Raw genomic sequence first — 23,007 nt, forward strand, 5'->3', positions numbered from 1 at the left:
GAAGAGAAAAAGAAGAGTTTGGATTTATACCCCACCTTTCTCTCCTGTAAGGAGACTCAAGGTGGCTTACAAGCCCCTTTCCCTTCCTCTCCCCACAACAGACACCTTGTGAGGGAGGTGGGGCTGAGAGAGCCCAGGGTCTAGCCCAGAGTCACCCAGCAGGAATGTAGGAGCGCGGAAACACATTCTGGTTCACCAGATAAGCCTCTGCCACTCAGGTGGAGGAGTGGGGAATCAAACCCAGTTCTCCAGATTAGAATCCACCTGCTCTTAACCACTACAACACGTTGGCTGCTGAGTTGGCCTTGCTCCAGCGTTTTCAGCAAACGGGGAGAACCAGAGACCTCCTGGGATAGATGCCGGGGCCACTTTATCACACTGGCAAAAGGTAAAGGATCCAATGCGAGCACCGAGGCATTACTGACCCATGGGGTGATATCACATCACAACGTTTACTGGGCAGACTATGTTTACGAGAAGGTTTGCCATTCTCTCCCCCAGCCAGGTACACTTTTACCCCCAGTGACCTCATTTTAGCGACCTTGGAAGAGTTAACCTTGAGGCGGCTTCCTGAAACCGTCTTCCGTCAGGATTGAACTCAAGTAGTGAGCAGAGTCACGCTGGGGGATTTCAAATGTCACTAGGTACGTTATTTGTAGTGCCGCAACAGGGGAGCTCCCACACTGAGAACAACACAAAGACATTCAGAGACGGGTGTAATTGTGAAGGCTCTATGTATTTTGGCCCACGAAATGGCCCTTCAGTGGGGGAACAGAGTCCTTTTGGAAGATACAGCTTTATAACTGGGGAGTAACTTGTTTTCTTGCGTCTTGCCAACTTCTATCGTCAAATCATGCATATTTCCTACAAGGAAAAGCTGGTCTGTTCTCAAAAACAAGGGTCTTTGGTTGAATATGTGTGGTCTATGTCTGCTCCCCTTTGATTTAATTTTTTTCCCATTGATTGCCCAAATCTGGTCAATGCAGGCTATTTTTGTCTCGATCTAATTTATGTAGCGCCGTCGGTGTACGTGGGACTTCATACAGCAAATGTCAGCCAATGGGATTGCCTCTCCCCTGCTTTGAGGAGCTAGCAGGGTAGACTTCCACAGTCGAGGGTAGGTGTTGCCTGGAGGGTCCACAATGAAGCAGAGGCCCTGCTTAGGTTTTGTTATGGTTGGAGGTGAAGGCTCAGGGATCAGGGCCAGGATCCCCTGGAAGTAGGGCGATTTGGAGAAGAGATTTGAAAGGTGGAACCGTGTCGCTGTTCTGATAGAGAGCTCCATGTCTGGATTGAACTGAACTGAAACCTTTAATGACATTCAAATAACAACAACACATGGTTTTAAAAAAATACAAATTTATACAAGAGCACATACGGTAACAAAATAGGGATCCATATTAAAAAAAAACCTCTAAAATGATAAATTAAAAGCTGAATAAAGTATTTCAGAAGTTACATTAGGAACGTCTTGCAATTACAATATAGAGGAATCTGGCAGTCAGCTCTAAGACTTCTCTCGAGCCGTTGTCCACAAGGAAGAGGGTTTTTCTGTTGGTCTGTGAGAATGCTGCTGTCAATCAACAGAGGTGCCAGGAATTTCCTCCTAGCTGCATTATATAAAGGACAATGGTGGGGAGCTCCATGTATAAAGGGCAGTGAGGGAAGATGGATGGAGTGGTTTAGGAGTAGTGTGGACTTTGGGGCCAGCGATAATCTATGCAAACACTGTTGCCAACCTCTGGGTGGTGGCTGGAGATCTTGGAATACAACTGATCTTTAGGCTTCAAAGATATGTTTACCTGGAGAAATGGCCACTTTGTAAGGTGGGCTTTATGGCATTAAACCCCATTGAAGCCCCTCCCCTCCCCTCCCCTTCCCATCCCAAACCTTTCCCTCCTCAGGGTCCACTCCCAGGATTTCCAGATATCTCCCAATCTGGAGCTGGCAAATCTAAGTGGGAGGAAAATTCCTTTGAGCCAGCGTAGTGGTTAAGAGCAGGTGGATTCTAATCTGGAGAACCAGGTTTGATTCCCCACTCCTCCACCTGAGTGGCAGAGGCTTATCTGGTGAACCAGAATGTGTTTCCGCACTCCTACATTCCTGCTGGGTGACCTTGGGCTAGTCACAGTTTGTTCAGAATTCTCTCAGCCCCACCTGCCTCACCAGGTGTCTCTTGTGGGGAGAGGAAGGGAAAGGAGCTTGTAAGCCACCTTGAGGAGAGAAAGGTGGGGTATAAATCCAAACTCTTCCTCTTCTTTGAATTCAGAGAGCCTCACTCCTCTGTGCTGAAAGGGCCCAAACAGGAGATCTGTAATTAGAAGTCCGTTCCTTATTATTCTTTCCAGGCAGTAAGCTGACTACCATTTAGGGGTCCTAATTTGACTTGGGGAGGGGTGCTGGGAGGTGTTTTCCTGCTCTGCTCTTTCCCCTGAAAAACAATCACCCCTAAAGAGACCGAATCAAGAATCTCTCCAATGGCACACAGGAGAGGGAAGCAGGATTCTCCTCCCACCCATCAGCAGGAATACCTTACCTGAAGCTCTTTTTCCCCAGGTGAGCTGACTTAGGGTGTTGGCATTTGGCTAAGAAGAGAGATGCCTTGGGGGGCAGTCTGGCCTTGGGAAGGTCGCCATCCCAATGCCCCTTTGGTTCTAAACATGTTGCATATAACTTCCAATGCAGTGTCCGTTTAGATCAGGGGTAGGGAACCTGCGGCTCTCCAGATGTTCAGGAACTACAATTCCCATCAGCCCCCACCAGCATGGCCAATTGGTGATGGGAATTGTAGTTCCTGAACATCTGGAGAGCCTGATGGGAATTGTAGTTCCCGAACATCTGGAGGCTGATGGGAATTGTAGTTCCTGAACATCTGGAGAGCCGCAGGTTCCCTACCCCTGGTTTAGATATACAGATCTACCCCCATTGTGTCCGCTTAGTTCTGTATTGAAGATACCAACATTTACGTCCACTTAGTGCATATTGAAGATACCAATATTTGTGTGGGTACATGTGGGGTCATTCATTGGGGATTAGCCACCCTGAGCCCAGCCTGTGACTGGGTGGGATAAAATCAAAACAAGATAAGGATCCAAATCTTGGTTCCAGTTATGGCGTCTGCAAGGGAGAGGGGCACATTTCAGGCACACAAGGAATTCCCTCACTCAGGGCTTAGCTGTTGAGTGTGAAATGAATATTCTTGGGGCATGCATGGCCTGGACGGCCCTTCAGCGCTTCCCTTCCCTCCTCCAGTAGAGTCACAGCTGCAGTGTTAAGCCGGTCTTCCCTGGTGAGGCTATGGGGGAATGCCAGTAGGCTAAACATAACCCTGCCCGGCACCTGGGTGGGCTCCACTTTTCAGCCTGCATCCAGCAGAGACAGATCATGCCCTCAGACTTTCAAACACTTCGCTTAGCGATCTGCAAATTACACTATAGATATTTGCGTTGCTCTCTGTGTCTCCCCCCTTTCCTGCTTCCGCACATGCATGCAAATTTGCTATTTTTTCCCCCAAATCTACTCCCACCACAGGGGAATATTTTTACACTAATCCCACAGAAATTGTTCCTTCTCATACTTGGAGCTGAGCAACTGTGACTCAGTCAGCCAACTCTTTGGCCTTCAGCAGGTGTTTGGGAGGGGGGGATGATTGAAGGGGTGGGGAAAGAGAGATAGAAATAAGGAACAACCCATTGCAGATTATGGTGCTTGGACAGACAGATAAAATAGACTGGGATGTGTATGCTAAAACAGGCAGAAATTGAGTCACATGTGAGCACACGCTAGATACAGTGGCGGCAAACCTATGACACTCTAGATGTTCATGGACTACAATTCCCGTCAGCCCCTGCCAGCATGGCCAATTGGCCATAGGTTCGCTACCACGCACTAGAAGCTGCTTTCTACTGAACTGGGCCCTTGGTCCGACGAGGGCAATCTGGTCTACTCAGACCGGCCCTGACAAAACAAAGTTGGGGTCAGCGTGACCCAATTGTCAGGACCAGAACAGCTACGCTGTATAAGCCTCATGGCACACAGCTGTGTCACTTATATCTCTTAACAGGACCTAGAGCCCTGAAAATCATACAGAAACAAACTTCCAGATACTTCTCTGGTGTTATCTTAATCTTATAGACAGCATATGCAACAGCTCAGTATTCAACCATCAATACACTGAAGGTGCTACGAAGTTTGACACTTCAGTACAATTTTTACGCACAGAGTTCACCAGATAAGAGTCCGCCACTCGTGTGGAGGAGTGGGGAATCAAACCCAGTGCTCCAGATTCGAGTCCACACCTGCTCTTAACCACTACGCCACACTGGCTCTTGCTAACAAGTTTACAAGGAACCTGTGGAGAACAGAAAGGCACTGAGTTTCAGAGTTTCAGGCAAAGTTCCAAGTGCTAGTTTTGAGTGAAGCCATCAGCGGTCCAGGACCGGGTGCCTTAATCCTCCCCCCCACCACCGTGAAGGGGGGAAAAATGGAAGATAATGTCAGCAGTGGGATGCAACCATAGACACAGATGAGCAGTTTCATAAAAGTCTCCTCCTGTTGGCACCATTTAGTGACTTGAGATATTTATTTATTTATTTTGTATGCCATTAAAGGTTAAATTGAACTGAATTTATTTACTTTGTTTATAGTCTGCCTTTCTTGCTATGACTCAAGGCAGATTACAACATTAAAAACAATGTAATAAAAAGGCATAATACCTACAAACAAGAGTAGAAAGCAAATAATGCCAGTATAATGCATACAACAGTATCAGTACGATATTATGAGAGCCAGGATGGAATGCATAGGTGTCAAACTCGCAGTCCTCCAGATGTTAGCATGATGCTGGCAGGGGATGATGGGAACTGTAGTCCATAACATCTGGAGTGGCGTGAGTTTGACACCTGTGGAATAGAGGTGAAGGTGTTGGACTAAGACATGGGAAATCTATTTTCAAATCCCTACTTAGAAGAAGAAGAGTTTGGATTTATATCCCCTCCTTTCTCTACTGTAAGATGACTCAAAGGGGCTTATATTCTCTTTTCCCTCCCCCCCCCCACAACAAACACCCTGTGAGGTGGGTGGGACTGAGAGAGCTCTAAAGAACTGTGACTAGCCCAAGGTCACCCAGCTGATGTGTTGGAGTGCACAAGCTTATCTGGTTCACCAGATAAGCCTCCACAGCTCAAGTGGCAGAGCAGGGAATCCAACCCGGTTCTCCATATTAGAGTGCACCTGTTCTTAACCACTATACCACGCTGGCTCTCCCTTGCTATCCCTTTCAATCACGACATGGAAGTGTGAAATGGAAGTGTGAAAGGGTTGCCATAAGTCGGTTGTGACTTGAAGGCAGGCACACCCATTACATAAAATGTGATTTGCTCTTTAGACTGCTTAGGTTTCCTCCTCCTGCAGTGGAAGCTCTTGGGGTCTCTCTCTCTCTCTCATTTATTTTTATTTTATTTAAGTTTAACCCACCCATTCCCAACCTGAGTTGGGCTCAGCCTAACCACCTCGCAGGGTTGTTGTGAAGATAAAATGGAGATGGGGAGAATGAACATGTAAGGTACATTTAGTCCCTCTGGGGAGAAAAGTGGGGTATAAATATCCAAATATAAGTGGGGTATAATATCCAAACACGGAAGTGAATAGCAAAGCTTTAGGAGCGTTCTGGAGTTCGCAGCCTCGCTCTGACCTGTCAATTTAATGTACATAATTGAATGTACCTTTAATTTAATGTAATATTAGTAATATTTTGCTCTGCCTATTTAATGCAGGCAGATATTTTGCTCTGCCTATTTATTTTCACCAGCGTCTATCTGATTCTGCCAATTTATTGATAGTAATTCATTTGTCAGTAACAGCTGAAGTTTGTAAGGTAGGATGCAGGGACTCAGGCAGGGGGGCAACAGGCTTTAATTCTGGAAGTTGCCTCAATTGACAAGAGTTTTCATGGGACACAAGTTTTCAAAAGTAAACAAATTGCCTTGTTTGGCTGTGTTGTAACTGGATACAGACCCCCAGCAAAAGCTTCCTTTAGAAAAAGAAAGTTGCTGGGGCTCAAGTCTTGCTTTTGACAAAAAGGAAAGGTGTTCCGCCCCTCCTAAGACCAGGGAGCCCCGCCCTGGAAAAAAAGGTGCTGGGGCGGCGAAGGCTCTAATGCCCCCGCCTAGCAGGGTAAGCCTGTGCCGACAAGTGAAGGGATCATGTTATTAACTCCGCGCCTTCGCCGAGGAAAGCGGCCGCCCGTCGCTCACCCCCCTCTCCGAGTCAGCCCCCGCCCTCCACTTCTCTTTCTCTCGCCGTGCTGTTTAAATGGGCCAAGTTAGAGAAGCGGCGAGGAAAGCGAAGCCAGTTTGGTCGGAGTCGCTCTGAACTCCACCAGGACTTCTGTCGAGCACAGATCAAATATATACGTTGTAGGGGGGGGGGGATCAAAACCCTGCTGTGCCCCCCATGCCTGGTCCGGGGGTGGGGGGCTCGGTTCCGTGACCCTTGCAGGGGGGGAAAAAGTCGCATTTCCAGCCCCAGTCATAAGAAACCGGGGGGGGGGGGGGGGCCGGCCACTTTGCAGGTGCACACGTGGAAGGGGGGTGAGCAGAAGTGGGAAAGTTGGTGCCCCCCCCAAGAGAAGGGCCGGGGACCCACCCGTTGCAAAGCGTCGCCGCGGCGGAGCCCTCTCAAAGGGGCAAAGTGGCGACGCTGAGCCCTTTGCCAAGAGTTGCAAACCCCCCGGGCAGCAAGAGGCGGCGGGCAGGCCGAGCGGGGTCCAGGCCGGGGCTGGAGGCGCGGCGCGCTTTGGGGGTGGGGGGCGGGGAGGAGGCTGGGTCGATCGGCGGCGGCGGCGGCGGCGGCAGGGGGGGCGGGCGGGGGCGAATCAATAAACCTTTGGCGACCGAAAGCATGTCTCCGGCGGCGGCGGCGTCGGCGGCGGCGATGAGGGCGGCGGCGTCGGCGGCGGCGTCGCCCGGGCCGAGATGTCAGGGCTGCTTCTCCCCGCGGCGGGTCATCCTGAGCTGTGCAGCCGTGCAGGCGGCGGCGGTGGGGAGCCGGGGGTGGCGGCGGCGGCGGCGGCGGCGGCGGGCGCAGTAGGCGGCTGCTGGGCGGCGTGGTGCCCCCGTCCGCGGGATCCCGGCGGCGCCCCCGAGCCGCGCCGTTGGGCAGCCGCTTGGCGAGGCGAGGAGTGGCGGCCGGCGGCGGCGGCGCCCGCCAGGTGCTGTGGCTGCTGCTGCTGCCGCCGCCTGCTCCGCCTGTGCTCCTGCGGGCGCCTCGTCGCCAGCAGCTCCGCCAGCCCCACCAGCAGCAGCCTGTGCAGCCCACTCGCCGGGCGCGCCGGAGAGGAGGCCGGCGGCGGCGGCGGGGGGAGCAGCAGCGGCGGCAGCGGCAGCAGCATGCCGGCCATCAAGCGCGAGCGGCCGGACCGGGAGGAGCTGGCGCTGGCCGCCTTCAACCAGCCCATGGAGACCCTGCCGGGCTACCTGGTGCCCTTGGCCGCCGCCGCCATCCCCGTGGTGACCCCGCACCCCCCGCCGCCCTACGAGCAGCTCTTCGCCCCGCACCCGCAGCACCCGCACCAGCACCCGCAGCTCCCGCACCCCCCGCCGCAGCCCCCGCGCGCCTACCTGGGCTTCGCCGAGGCCCCGCCGGCCGCCGCCGCCGCCGCCCACTCGCACGCGGCGCCGCTGGCGGAGGAGGTGCTGCTGGCGGAGCGGTTCTCGTCGGTGCCGGACTTCCAGCCGTTCCTGGACGGGGGCGAGCCGTGCCTGGAGGTGGAGTGCGGCGAGAACAAGGCGCTGCTCTACATCCACAAGCTCTGCCAGGGCAGCAAGGGGCCCTCCATCCGCCACCGCGGCGAGTGGCTCACCCCCAACGAGTTCCAGTTCGTCAGCGGCAGGGAGACCGCCAAGGACTGGAAGCGCAGCATCCGACACAAAGGTACGGCGCGGGGACTCGGGCAGGGGGGCGACAGGCACCGCGGAGAGCGGCTTTTGCCTAGCCGCTGCGCGCTGCTGTGTTTGTTGGGAAAGGCACTCTGTGCATGTGCAGAGACTCTGCTTGGTACGCTGGAGTGGAGCGGCGCTGCCGCTGAGCGTTCTGGCGCTTGACAAGTGGGGCGGTGGGCAAATTGACCGGGGTCCGGAGTGTGTGTGGGGGGGTGGGGGTGCCCCTGGCCACTCCGAGGGCCCCCCTTGGCCCAGCGCCCGGCTCCACCGCCTGGGCCAACCTGCTGGCGGGGGGGCGTAGTTCGTGTGTCTTGTGTGTGTGTGTTGCGGGGGGGGGGTGTCTGTTTGCGCGTGGGCGGGCAGGAGCGGCGCGGACGCCGGGAAAGCGGCGCGCAGAAGTTTCTCCCCGCCCGGCTGGGAAGTTGCGGGGGAGGCCGGGCGAGCGAGCGGAGGTGCGGGTCTGTCTGTCTGGCGCGTGATGCACGCGGGGCGACCGGGGTGGCGGGGGGGGGGGACGACGCAAGTCTGTCGGCCCGCGGCGGCGCTTTCTGGTGGGTGCGTGGAGCGCTGGCCGTGGGGCGCTGGAGCTTGGGGGGCGAGGCGGCGAAGTCTGGCGAAGAGGTGCGGGGTGGCTCCCAGAGGGGGTGGGTGCTTGGCTGGGGTCAATGCCCTCTGTTCTGCCCGCTCCCCGCGGGGGGGCCGGCGGGGCTCGGCCCTGACTGGGAGTCGGGGGCGCGGAGCCGCCGCCGCGGGACATGTCGTGGTGGGGGGCGGCCGGAGGGTCTGCCGGGCGGGGCTGTGCCCGGCTACCCGCGGGGGTGTCTCCTTCTTCTTCGCACGGCGTGGGGGGGGGGTGTGGGAGGGAGGGAGGCGCTGCGTCGGCGGGTGGGGGGAGCCACTTCGGATGCTCCTGCGAACTAGACCACCCCGGAACGCGAGCGCAGCGGCCGCCCAGTCCGGAGCTGCCTCCGCGCCCAGGCAGGTGGGTAGCTGCCAACGCCGCAGGGGGCTCCCTACCGCCCCTTCACTTACACCCCCCCACCCATTCCTCCCCCGCTTCCCGGTCCGGGCTCCGCTCAGCCTCAGCCCGGGTCGCCCCGCCCGGCCAAGTGGAGCGGGAAGGAGGGGGGGCGGGTGAGCGTGGGGGGGGGGGGGGGTGGCAGCCGCCGCCCTGACCTGCCATTAGCCGCAGACTGGCCGCGCCGCGGGTCGCAGGAGCCATTAGGAGGTGACTGACACCCGGCGGGCTGGATTGATCGCCGGGGGGGAGGGAGGGAGGGAGGGGGAGGGCTGGGGCGCCAAGGATGCGCTCTCCTTCTCCCCCCTCCCCCTCCGCCCCGGGAGGGCTGCCTGCTGCTCGGAAGCCTCGGCCGCGGGAGCCCAGCCACCGGCTCTCCGCCCTCCCGATCTTTGGGGTCTCTCTTGCAGCAGGGGTTCGCTGCCACCGCCTGCTTCTTTCATGGTGCCGGGGGAGGGGGGGCAAGCTGGGATCGTGGCCAGGCGCGGGTGTGTGTGTTCAGACTCCTGGAGCATCGCCTCTGCTCGGGGAGGGGGGGGGCTATTTTCAGCCGGGCTGGTGCTCTTTAGCAAGGTTGGAGGGGGACTAGTGAGAACCCCCTGGTCTCTCTTTCTTGGCTGGGGGAGCAGTAGACGTTCAAGGAAGGTACCAGCCCAGACTCCAGAGGGCATGGGGGAGGGAGGGAGGGGGGCAGGTCTGTGTGTTGTTTTGACACAAAACAAGACAAGCTAACCCCCCCTTTTTTTCCCCTTCTCTCTTTCTCTCTCCCAAATTGCCTGCTTCCAGGAAAAAGTTTGAAGACTCTTATGTCCAAAGGAATCTTACAGGTACATCCTCCAATCTGTGATTGCCCTGGGTGTCGAATTTCGTCTCCAGTGGTAAGATTATTGTTAAAACCCAAAACCAAAATAATAATAATAATAATCTGTTTTTAATTCAGTTCCTATCTCATTAACCTCTATTTTGTTGATTTGTTAGGATTGTGATGTGGAGGGAAGCAGGAGGGGGGGGGGAGTTGTCAAGTTCTTGTGCAAGTGCCTAGGTTCAGAAAGAATCAGGGCCCTTGCAGCTCTGGCAAGCGAAGTCGTGTAGTGACACGTGAGGAGCTCATTCCTCATTCAGGAGGGTCGAAGGGGGAAGAAATTACAATTTGCCAACTGTCCATCAGCTCCTCTTATCTTGCTGTCTTTTTATCCTGTTCCGAACCGGGAAATCACTGGCCTAGAACAAGTGGAGAATAAAATAAACAAACCTAATTGTGTCGAGGGCACCCTGGTGGAATAAAAGTCTGACCAAATAAAAACCCCACCTTAAGAAACAAGCAGGGGGCTGCTTTGAAATGTTTTATGGGGTTTTTTTTGGAGGGGAGGAATATCTCTGTTAGGGGCACTTGCGGTCTCAGGCGCATGTAAATGTGTGAGCGCGGGTGCTACAGTCAAGATCATTTCATGCCGATTAATTTTTACCTCTTAACATATTTCTAAACTGACTTGTTGTACTCTTAAGTAAGGATTTCCAGAAAGGAAGGTTTACCTGTGGGCAGGTGTCTAATTCATGTTGCATACAGGGAGCAAAGAACGAATCAAGATTCCAGGTTATTTAACACTGAGAGGACATGATGCATGTACGCAGCAGCGCAGCCGCTGTTTCAGTTTGTGCAATTGCTTGTCTGAGAACTGTCTGAGGCTTGCATGATGTCACGGCCTTCCTGGAAAAGAGGTCATCTGCGCTGTTGACAAGCAAAGTGCATATTCGTACGGAAACATTTGAAAATATGGTTATAGAAGTGTTAAATTATGCATGAAGTTCATTGGCCGGTGGTTGCAGTCGATTCCTGTGGTTCCTGACCTCTGAAAGGGAGCTCATCGTTCCTGACACATTTGCCTGGATGGCCCAGACAAGTCTGGTGTCCTCAGACCTAGGAAGTTAAGTGAAAGGCCACCACGGAAGCCCTGGGCCACTGTGCAGAGGCAGCCAATGTTGGTCTGACCTGATCATGGTAGCCAGATCTTGGAAGCTAAGCTGGGCCAACCCTGGCTAGTACTTGGATGAGAGGCCTCCAAGGAATACCAGGGTCACCAAGCAGAGACAGGCAAAGGCAAACCATCGCTCTTCTTGAAATCTGGCTGGGGTTTGCTGTAAGTTGGCTGTGACTTAGCACTTCCTACCAGAGCAGGGGTTCTGTTTGTGTTGGTGTGTTCCAAGGGAAACCCCCCTCAAAGTGGTTTGGCCCAGTTCTCAGTAAATAACTGAGTTGTATCCTAAGAGAGGACTGCAGTCAACACCACGGATAGCTCCGCTTTCTCATGGTTGGGTATGATTGGAAGGAGACCCAGGCTGAAGAACCTGGCAGTGGGTATAGCTCCTGTTGGGAAAAAAAATGGCAGCTCGCCCTAGAGGTCCCCATGCTGTTGTGGGAATGTCTGGGTTGGTTCCCCCGTTTCCTAGTGGGAACGGTACCCATCAGTCCCACAAGGGGAGCTGTATTATGCTGCTGGAGACAGTCTGGGAGACCCAGATCCAAACTGTCATGGAAGCTTGCTGGGTGACCTTGGGTCTTTGTGAGAACAAAATGGGGAGAGAATTATGTCAGCTGTTCTGGTTGAGGTCATGTCTTACGTGAACAGCTTGGCCCTTCTGTGCTGAACAAGGAACTGGGCAGAGCAATGCCCCCTCCACCAATTACAACTGTGCTGCACAAATATATCAGAGGCAACTTTGCCCCCATGTGAAACCTCCATTCTCCCCCACGTGGTCTACGATGTTCAACCTGGTGGGAGATCAACAGATATGCCTTTGGCTTTTTGGGACTGGTCTCCCATCCAAGTTCTAATCAGGGCTGACTCTGGTTAGCTACTGAGGTGTGATGAAATCAGCCTGGACCACCCAAGTCAGGGGACCTCTGGTAGAAACACAGAATGAAAATGAGGTAGCAGAGGGTGAAGCCCTTCCAGAGAGTTGCTTGCATCTTTTACCATCCTATTGATTTTCCATCTCCCATCCCCCCCCCCAAGCCCTCTCTAAGGGGAGGAACTATTAAGGTCCTTCTGTTCCAGATGCTTATTTTAAAGCAGTGGTTCTCAACCTGGGGGTCGTGACCCCTTTGGGGGTCGAACGACCCTTTCACAGGGGTCGCCTAAGACTCTCTGCATCAGTGTTCTCCATCTGTAAAATGGATAAATGTTAGGGTTGGGAGTCACCACAACATGAGGAACTGTATTAAAGGGTCACGGCATTAAGAATAGAATAGAATAGAATAGAATAGAATAGAATAGAATAGAATAGAATAGAATAGAATCTTTATTGGCCAAGTGTGATTGGACACACAAGGAATTTGTCTCCGGTGCATATGCTCTCAGTGTACATAAAAGAAAATACATTTGTCAAGAATCATAAGGTACAGCACTTAATGATTGTCATTAAGAAGGTTGAGAACCACTGTTTTAAAGTGTTGGTTGAAAATAGCTGGTAGACTACAACTCCTTTGAATGGTGACTAGCTGGAAATATAAGTGAAACACCAAGATATTCTCTGTTTGTTTTAGAGCAGCAGCGTGATAGTTTTGGAGTCCTTGAAATGTGGTTTGGCTCGGCTTGTGAGTTGCTGGTGTCTCCTTCTGCCTTCTTCGTCTTAGGAACAGTGGGCTGTGTTGCTGTTTTGGGCTCTAATAATTACAAAGAAAGTAATTGGAACCGATTCAGGTTTTCCCGAGATGGCAGTCCTGAGACGTTGAAAAAAGCCAGATTCATTTCAGTTTTCCAGTTGTGCAGTTTGTGATGGAAATAAAATTCTCCACATGAATGTACAATTTACATATAAATGCAGATTTGAATGGAATATTTGTCTTTTGGGCAAAAAAAGAGCAGTACTGCAGACGCGTAGGGAACAAATGCTGACAATTTTACAGCACGTGGCGGTCTCCCGGAGACATATTAGGGCCCAGTAGATGGCTGTCTGACTGAGGCAATTTTGTGTGGCTTCACTCAGCAAGAAGTTGATGTGGATCTATATGAGGCGTCCTTCATAGCCCATTTTTGAGGGCTGTCTGCCAAAAATATCAGCACACAAACTGATGGTCAGTCTGTCAACTTGCTAATTGACCCAGATGCAGGGAATCTGGGGTGTGTTTGTGCAAAGATGTCCGTGTCCAATTCTGGTCCTCCAGCTGTTCATGGATGACAGTTCCCATTGCTGGCAGGGGCTGATGGGAATCGTGGCCCATGAACATCTGGAAGGCCAGAGTTGGATCCCCCTCCTCTAACTGCTGTATCTTGCTGATTGTTAAAATGTGGTGATGTTTTTTTCTTTAAATAAGTTCAGCTTCCTAAACTCCTGTGTTGATTATATGTTGCTTAAAAGGGCGGGGGGAAGGTGACTGGGCCAACATTTTGTAACTCTCCCCTGCCTGGCTGCTTCTATCGATTTCTTAACTCACCAGAGGTGACCGGTTCTGTGTCTGTTTACAAGCTTGATCTTGGTGAGCACATGGGAGGATTCCTCTAGACTACGGGTGTATGAATAGGTTTTTTGTTTGTTGCGTGCAAGCTGTTTTGTTTCATCTGTCGTTTGCTGGTGTTTCCAATTGCTTTTTCATTAAGCCATTTCATTAAAACAGGCATCGGTTATAATAGCAATAATTTTATCCAGTTTTATTGGTGCGGTCAGGACAGTATATGAGTGCAGCATTTTCTTGTGGGGGGAGAATTCAGGTCAGAAATTGAGGTTTTCTAAACAAAACTGCATTAATGAAATCTGGTAAAAATTCCTGCCCTGGAGAGCAACCAGAGGGCAAGCGAGGGTTGCTTTGTGTGCATGTGTGCGTGTGCGCTGTTTTATTTTTTTGTATGTGCTGTCAAGTTACAACTGACATACAGTGACCCCCGTAGGGTTTTCAAGGCAAGAGATCCTCAGAGGTGGTTTCCCATTGCCCACCTCCGCCTCATGAAACTGGCATTCCTTGGAGAGTTCCCATCTACAGTCTAACCATGGCTGACCCAGCTTAGCTTCAGTGATCTCAGGAGACCAGGCGAGCGTAGGGCTAGCCCAGGGGTCAGCAACCTTTACCACCCAAAGAGCCATTTGGACCCGTTTTCCATGGCCCTGAAGATCTACTGACCCGGAGCTCCAGTTTGGCCCCTCCACTCACCTTTCCTGGAGGGACACGCCCATGCTACCCTCTGACCTCCAGGCCACGCGGAGCCGCAGTATAAGGCTGCTCCGGAGACCCCTGGGCTAGCCAGAGCAGGGCAGAAGTTAGTTACCCCATTTTAATTCACTCCCTAGAGACTGTGGCACTCAATCGCTATTTCAGGGTTCACGGTGTCTCCCTGCTATTGGGAGGAAGGGTGCAGTTTCCTGACTAAAACAGGACTTGTGCGTGCGTGCGCAGCTTTGGAATATAGGCCATTATCTTTTACTGTTTAACTTCTGCTGGAAGGTTATCTTGATGGGTTTGTGTTAGACTTTTCAAAAGCAAGGAAATGTTTAACTACTCAAGTATTCTTACTGGAGGCCGTCCACCAAACACTGTTCACTCCCCCGCCTTTCAAAATGTTGTTGTGGCCATAACTTTGGGTTCTTTTCTTGGAATAGCAAACTCTGCAAGCCGAAAGAACAATGGCCAACCAACTAGGCCAGCGATGCAATCTCCCGTCGAGGGCAGCTACGCCCCAGTGCACCCCGACTGCACTCAGCAGTTGATCCTGCCAAAGGGGCTTTAGCAGTTCAAACCTTCTTGGATTTTCCTCTCATGGAGGATGGGGGAAAACTCCAGCTAGGAAGCAGAAGCTATTCTCTGGGGGACGGGCATCTATTGAACCAGGGTTGAACCAGAACAGTGTTTCCCAACCTGAGGACCCTGACCTTAGAGTGGGTGGTGAAGCCTGTGAATGTGAGTCCATGGCTTTTGCACTGTTGTTGATTTGTGCATGCCAAGGAACGGCTGGGAACCGCTGAACTAGAAGGTCATCTGCCCGTATATAGAACAACACACTTGGCAGGTTCTGTTGGTAGTGCTACCTTGAACTGTCCCATTTGTGCTCATGCACCTGTTTGGAAAATGAAGAAAAGAAGCAAGACTGCATGATGAAGAAAATCTCTGAGGATGTACAGAGTACTTTCCCACTTCAAGCTGAGCAGCAAAATGAAGGAACCGTGCTCCAGTTCATAGCAAACGGCAGGGCTCCCTGGTATACCCAAGTTCCCAAAACTTTCTTTTTATCAACAAAGCACTCTTCACTCCACTGCCTGTGACTGCATTCTGAACACACATAAACATTGGCTCATTCCGCACATGCAGAATAATGCACTTTCAAACTACTTTCAGTGCTCTTTGAAGCTGTGTGGAATGGCAAAATGCACTTGCAAACAGTTGTGAAAATGGTTTGAAAATGCATTATTTTGCATGTGCGGAAGGGGCCATTGTTTTTTTGGGAAAGGACATTGTGATTGCACCCTTCTACAACTACTAAAATTGCCGCCAATTCCCCCGTTCCACTTTACTGATGTTTCTGGTCTGTCTTTGAGTTTCCCTTTGTTTTCTGCCCTGAGCCTCTACACGTTTCCCACAAAGTAGAGCCCTCTTAAGGGTAAGGGTGCCTAAGTTTGTAGCCTGCAAATTGTCAGGCGGCTCTCACTCTTGGGAGAAACCCCATTGCAGCAAGTGGAATTACTTTAACTGTAAATGTAGGTTAAGGATTACTACAAATACCTCTTCCTGCTCAAGGGCAAGATGCTGCATTGCATGCTTGTTGATAATCAAGCCCATAATTTTTAAAAATTAAGCAGCGTGAGGGGGAGGCGGCGGTTGATGAATAAATCACGGTGCCCACCCAATAGAGCCGGGCCAGGGGGTGAACGGCAGAAGATTGTGGTCTGGCATTCTTGTTCCTGCAGAGATTAAACTTAATTTATCCAGTCCTCCCCCCGCCCTCCCCCTTGTGTCAAATCAAATTTGTAGTGTCAGAGGCTTTAATCAACTTCAGTGAACGGTTAGAGACCACGTCAGCCACCCAGAAAAGGGGGGGGCGGTTGCGGTGGGAGGAATTGATTTGAAGAGGAAATTGCATCTGGCAATAGACTGAGTTTGGAAAACAGCTCGGCAGGAAACGGGTTCCGGCCACATCTTGTGCCTGAAGCCTCTTCTGCAGCTGAATTTTTCTTTTTTTAATTAGGCCTTGGTAGGAAAATCTGTGCTCTGGATAAGTTTCCATCCTTGGTTCAAGGATGCTGAGAACGAAACTCATTTGTGCCGTGTTTGCCCGTGAATGCCCCATCCTTCCTAGAAGAACAAAGAAAGCGCCTTTGTGCCGAGTGAGCCTATTGGCTCCTGTCGCTCAGTGTTTTTTTTTTTTTGCAGGGTTTGGGGCATCTGTGTCACCTGCCCAGGTCCAGAGATCGAAGCTGGACTTCTGTCTGCCAAGTAAATGTCTCAGCCCTGGCGCCTCGTCACCGAGATCTGTCAGGCTGAGCACTTTGTTCCTGACTTCTTCGGAAGAGCAGCGCAAAACCAGTTTTGTAGATACTTTCAGCGGGTAGCCATGTTGGTCTGCCTCACGTGAGCAGATTCACGTCCAGTGGCACCTTCAGGACTAAGATTTTTGGGGTTTGAGCTTTTCAAGAGTCAAGGTTTCCTTGGGCTAATTCAGATGGGGATAGAAGGACTCCGGGGTCTCCGTTTCTCCTTGTATCTGACGGAAGGAGCTGTGATTGTGGAAAGCTCGTATGCTGAAAATGCAGTTGATCTCCAAAGGGCTACTGGACTCAAATCTAGCCCTACTAGTGGGTGAGACTTTGATGTGGGGAATCTTGGGTTCACACAGGCCTTTCTTAGCCAGGGATTTGCCTTTTGGCTTAGGTGGGTTTACGTGCCCGTCCCTTGGCAGTTGCATGCAGAAACTGACAACACTGAAAAAGCATAGATGAGAGTTACACCTTTAGGGGGAGCCCCTGCCTGCCCTGAAAAGACAAGTGCTTGCCGCCTCCGTAATGAGGGTCTCACTTAACTGTTCAGGATGGGCCCTCGGAAGAGTCTGTTTGCTTGGCTGTTTAGGGTATTTGTGGGGTGGCCCTTCTAGGAACTTTCCATTTCAGATTTTCACTACTGTTGCTTCCTTCCTCTTGCATATAGACCAGAGGTCTGAAGCTGCGGCTCTCCAGATGTTCATGGACTACAAAACCCATCAGCCCCTGCCAGCATGGCCAATTGGCCATGCTGGCAGGGACTGATGGGGGTTGTAGTCCATGGACATCTGGAGAGCCGCAGGTTGCAGACCCCTGAGATAGACTTTCCTAACCAAATATATTTATTTATACATTTATTTATATCCTGCTGTTCTCTTCAGCAGGAGCTCATATCATTCTCCTCTCTTCCATTTATCCTCCCAACAACCCTATGAGGTGGGCTAGGTTGAGTATGTGATTCTAGAAAGGGCACTTTATGCTGTCCATCACAGCTGCCTCTTCCCCATCATTCACGTGAGTGGCGGACCCCCCCCCCCACTCCTACACATGAGGCCTGCTGAGTGACCGTGGGCTAGTCATGGTTCTTCAGAACTCTCTCAGCCTCCAAGGTGTGGGAAGAGGAAGGGGAGTTTGTAAGCTGCTTTGAGGCTCCTTACAGCTGAGAAAAGCAGGGTATAAATCCAAACTTTTCTTCTTCTGGTTGTGGGAGCGAGGCCTGCTAAAAGTAGATTCGTCACCATGCCGGCGCCATTCTGCCCACCCACACGGGGTTCGACCACTTTGCATGACAAGCAAAAATTCAGTTGGGGAAGTTCTTTGAGCCGTTCATCTCTGTATCTTCGTGCCGCATGGAAAGCTGCAGGTGTTTGGCCTCTGCCTCAGCTGTCAACAGCCAGAAAGAAAACACTGAGCAGCGTAAGCCGACATCTGCATCTCTCATCATTTCGCATCTTGCTTTTGAACAGCTGGCTGTGGAAAAACGGGGCGTGTGTGTGTGTCCGGAGCTGCTGAATGTGCACTCTGCCTATGTTCACTCGCCCTCTCTTAGGGGACCGAGTTCAAATCAAGGCCAGCTCTCACATGTGTTTTGTTTTTGCACATGGAGTGATTCTTGGCTGCTGAGATCTGAGCCCAGTAGCACCCTGGAGACCAATCAGGTTTTGGGATATGAGCTTTCAAGAGTCAGCGCTCCCACCCCAAAAGTCTTTGATCTCTAAGGTGTGGCTGGACCCAAATCTAGCTGTTCTGCCACAGACCTGCTTTGAAACTTGGCTGCTGAGGTGCACTCCAAACAGATGTTGCTGGGCAACCGTGGATCCACTCCCCCCCCATTTCGCACATGAAAATAAGGCTACTTTTACGTACTTGGGACACTCTTAAAGTCAGACCAAGGGTGCCTTTTCAAGCGTCGGTGCTTTCTATGCTCACGAACGGATTTGGTGGCCTGTCTGACCTTCTGAAAAGTGTTAGTAAACTGGCCATGTGTTTATATTATTGTTGAAACACAAAAATGGATTGTAACATAGTTAACTGGTACCTGGCTGTATTTGGGGAAGAGGTGAAACCGGATGGGAGAAAGGGGCTGCTTGGAACGGTGGACTCTGCAGGACCATTCTCCACCCCCACCCCCCAAATTTCCACCTGGGAGCTGGCAGCCCATCACAGCGTGACCCTTTATGCAGAAAGGGGAGGGAGCAGAGCTGAGCCCATTTAGCACAGCTCTGGACGCAGCCCCTGCCCTCCTAGCCTGGTGCAGCGGTTGGTGGACTCGATCTGGAGAACCGGGTTTGATTCCCCACTCCTCCCTATGAGCAGCGGACTCTTAGCTGGAGAACCAGATGTGTTTCAGCATGCCTGTATTCCTGCTGGGTGATCATGGGCCAGTCACAGTCCTCTCCGAACTCTCTCAGCCCCAGCTACCTCACAAGGTGTCTGTTGTGGGGAGAGGAAGGGAAGGAGTTTGTAAAAGCCGCCTTGAGTCTCCTTTCAATCCAAACTTCTCTGCTTCAACGACTGCCCCCCCCCCCCCGCCGCTTCTTCCCATCTCAGCAGCACAGGGAAGGTTCTCTGAAGGGAACCGGGCTTGGAGCTGGGGGGGGGGGGGCTCTCGGGGTGTGGGGACAGAGGGGGCCCTTGTCTACCCAGCCTAGTAAGAGGCCTGCTGCTGCAAAGGCGACTCTCTGCTGCCAGCTCCCCTCGGGAAGCCGTCCAGGCGGGCTGAGAGTGATGGCGCCCCCTTTCTCGCGCCCACCCACCCACGTGTGAATGTGTCGCTTCGGAGCGAGCGCCGGATCCTGCCGCGGCCGGGCCGCTCCCCCCTCCTCCTTCCAGCCGAGCGAGTCTCCCTCCCGTCTCTCCGCCGCGGCCGCATCAATCAAGCGGCGCAGCCGAGCGAGCCCACCCGGCGGCCGGCTGGCTAATCGGGCGGAAGGGCGCGGCGGCGGCGGCGGAGGAGGGGAGGTCACGGTGGGGCCAGCCGCAGCGGCGGCAGCATCACAGCCCCGGCTCAGCCGCGCTCCCCACCCAGGCAGCAGCCGGCCCCGCAAACAGCCGCCGGCCCGGGGCCAAATCCCACGTGCGCCTCCAGCCCAGCGCGCCCAGCTAGGCGCACGTGGAGAGCTCCCCGCCCGCCTTGCGCACGTGCGCGCGCGCCGACGGAAAGCCTGCCCAGCACAGGCCCCGGGCCGGCACTCCCCGGTCGCCTTCCCGAGGACTGAGCCCGCTTCACAATCGCCCCAGTTCTGTTCCCAGCTCCACCCCCAGCCCAGTTAGGAAGTGAGTTGCGGGGACCCCAATGCTTGGAGTCGGGCAGCAGCACAGTCCTTTAGTCCGAGAGACTTAACTTCTGTTATTCCCCGAGACTTAAGTTCTGTTAGTCCCAGTGGGACTCAATTGCAGCTAATTTTGCTCTGGACGGCCCAGGCAGGGTAGCAGGATCTCATCGGATCTTGGCTGTTGAGCAGGATGGGGCCTGGACAGAATTTGGATAGGAAGCCACCGAAGAAGTCCAGGGTTGCTGCAGGCGAAGGCAAAGTATCTCTGTGTGTCTTTTGCCCTCACCTGGATGGCCCAGGCTAGCCCAGCCTCATCCGATCTTGGAAACAAAGTAGAGTGAGCCCTGGTTGGTATTTGGAGGGGAGACCACCAAGGAACTCCAGGGTTGGTACGCAGAGGCAGCCAATGGCTGGCAAACCACCTCTGTCTTTTTGTACTGAAAACTCTGTAGGGTCTCCGTAAGTCAACTATGGCTTGATGGCGCTGTCAAAACCCCTGACTTCATTGTGATGGCAGCGCAGCAGATTTTGTGACTGTGCAGTGATGAAGGTGGCAAAGGATTCCACAGGGTCTGCCTGGGTTTGGAGAGCTCCTTTACTTCCTGAAAGCGACCCCCAGCATCAGACGCTTCATCCCCCAGGACCTTTAGCGTTGCACACCGAACGCTCCTTTATGTGTCCCTTCATGCCGCTTTGAATTGGCGTTTATTCCAGTACATTGAGCTTGATTTATCGGGAGACGTCATAATTGCACCCTTTGGAAATCTCGATGTTTAATGAACGTGTGTGCATGAGGGGCTCTGTTGGCTTTTGGGAGGCAGGCGAGGGGACCGGTACGTCTGGCTGGCATTCAGATCTCTTGGGGCCCTCGCCTTGTTTTTTCTGCCATAAAAATGTAGTTTGTGGGCATGTTATGGGGATTAACTTGCGGAGGCTTTGGGGCAGGGGTTCCTTCCAACTCTCCCAGTTCTGTAAAAACCCATCTGCGTGACTTTGGGAGTCTTTATAATCACTCGTTCCAATTTCGTTAACTCTCAGTAGGGATGTCTTGTCCTCGCACTGGGTATGTTTAGAATGTGCTAAAAGTGGGATTCCCATCTGCTTGTAAACTCACAAATAGACATTTTGTTATTATTGAACTGTGCTCAGTAAACGTGCAGAGGGGGGGTGATGTGTCGGTGTTCAAAGGCTCGTGGTGTAGAAAATGACAAGAATATGTTGTGTATTGTTAAGAAAGTTTCACATCTTACAAAACTTTTTTTGAAAAGCAAAATAGAGAAGTACAATTACATCGAGGGATGTAATTGTACCTCTCTGTTCTGCATTGGTTAGACCTCATCTGGAGTACTATGAACAGTTCTGGGCACCACAATTCAAGAAGGATATTGACAAGCTGGAACGGGTCCAGAGGAGGGCAACCAAAATGGTAAAGGGTCTGGAGTCCATGCTCTACGTCAATGGTGGTGAACCTTTGGCACTCCAGATGTTATGGACTCCAGATGTTATGGACTACAATTCCCATCAGCCCCTGTCAGTATGGCCAATTGGCCATGCTGGCAGGGGCTGATGGGAATTGTAGTCCATAACATCTGGAGTGCCAAAGGTTTGCCACCAAGGCCCTACGAAGAGAGACTGAGGGAGCTAGCGATGTTTAGTTTGGTGAAGAGAAGGTTAAGAGGTGACATGATAGCCTTGAAGGGGTGTCATGTTGGTGAGGGAGCAAGCTTGTTTTCTGCTGCTCCACAGACGAGGACCAGGAGTGATGGGTTCAAGGTGAAGGTAAAGGGATTCCACTTAAACATCAGAAAAACCTTCCAGACTGTCAGGGCTGTTTGACAGTGGAATGCATTACCTCAGAGTGTGGTGGAGTCTCCTCCTTTGGAGGTTTTTAAACAGAGGCTCGATGGACACCTGTCAGGAGTGCTTTGATTACGTGTCCCTGCATTGCAGGGGGTTGGACTTGATGGCCCTTGGGGTCTTTCCCAACCCTATGATTCTTATGCATATCTATAGATTAGTCAGTGTGCCTTATGTGACCCATGGAGGAACATGTCCTATGGCTTGAAGTCCCCACATTCACAAACTACCTCACTTTCCCACCCACCTTTGAGCCATCTGGGTCTCTCGCTAAACCCACCTGAGATTCTCTCGCTAAACCCACCTGTGGCAGGGCACGGTGCCTACAAGGGCACATGACGTTGTTTGCATTGCGCACCTCTCCGTAGAGTACAGTCTCTTCAAACTCTCAGGAGCCCCTTCCTTCTCACCCGATGTGAATGGGGGGGGCACAGAGGCTAAAAAGACTGGGATTAATTAGGTCTCTAATTTGAATGTTGTTCTTGCCGTGAACTCCCTCCTGTATGCGCTCCCTTTCCCTCGGATCTTGTAAGAGGGAGGCCAAAATGCAATTTCACTTATTTAAAAGATAGATACGCCACACTTTCAAAAGCTTCCGAACTGGTGTAGAATTTTAAAAACTGAATAGCGGAGTAAACAAACTAGAAATGAGACAGGCAGGTGAACAATGAAGCAGAAGTTGTTTCTTTCTTTTAAAAAAATCCACATAAACATAAAAAACGTTAATACTAACCGACCTTAAAGAGTTGTTGGAAGTATTGCTGAGATGCTGGTAGCAAGCTGTTCCTTCATTACTAAAAGAACTGCTGTCTGAAATTACTGAGTTTCCTGCCAATCTCTCTCTTGCATTATTAGTCCGTTTGAGATTGGGTTGGGTTCCATAGGACCTGGGGGGGGGCAGGGGTTGCCCTCCCCCCCCCACCTCTTCTGCAACCTGGCAGACTGGGGCAACACACTGCCAGTTCTCTTGCAAGAACCAGGAGGGCTCCCTCGCCAGAGCCACGCGCTCCCTAACACCGGCTGAATCCAGGAGCAAAGGCTGGGCTTGACAATTCAGGCTTCTGCATGGCTGGTCGGCTCAGGTGAACTTGTCATACTGGGAGAGACTGGGGGTGGGAGACAGGAGAAAGCAGGGGGGGGGGCTAATAAGTTAATAAATAGGGATGCTGAGAAGCACCACCGTTTCGTTAGCTATGTGTCAAGGGCAGTGTAAAGGTGAGCTCGGATAAGTAATTTTGCTGTCACAATTATTTAGAGATGTCATTAAAAGCGCCCGGGGCTCTCTCTGCCCCTTCAGGGCATGAGCGACTGTTTTTAATTCGTGGCGGCTCCCTTGTCCTGAGTGAGTTGGTGGCAGCTTCCTTCGGAGGAGGTGGGGGGGGGGAGGCAGCGTTGCTGAGACCGCAGAGAGATTGGCGTGAATTCCCCAGTGGTTGCCGTGGCGTGCCCATCTGTC

At 52.3% G+C, this 23,007-nt stretch overlaps 1 protein-coding gene across 1 annotated transcript in view; it reads left to right on the top strand.

Annotated features, from left to right (window-relative positions):
• Window positions 1–6,335: 6,335 nt before the first annotated feature.
• LOC125445565 overlaps window positions 6,336–23,007 on the top strand; it is a 101,922-nt gene continuing 85,250 nt past the window's right edge. The window contains exons 1-2 of the mRNA XM_048518654.1: window positions 6,336–7,932; window positions 9,745–9,785. Of these exons, the coding sequence (XP_048374611.1) occupies window positions 6,975–7,932; window positions 9,745–9,785 (999 nt within the window). The 5' untranslated portion in view covers window positions 6,336–6,974. The remainder of the gene's footprint in view (window positions 7,933–9,744; window positions 9,786–23,007) is intronic.

The sequence above is a fragment of the Sphaerodactylus townsendi genome, linkage group LG16, assembly GCF_021028975.2.
Source record: "Sphaerodactylus townsendi isolate TG3544 linkage group LG16, MPM_Stown_v2.3, whole genome shotgun sequence".
NCBI classification, from domain to species: Eukaryota; Metazoa; Chordata; class Lepidosauria; order Squamata; family Sphaerodactylidae; genus Sphaerodactylus; species Sphaerodactylus townsendi.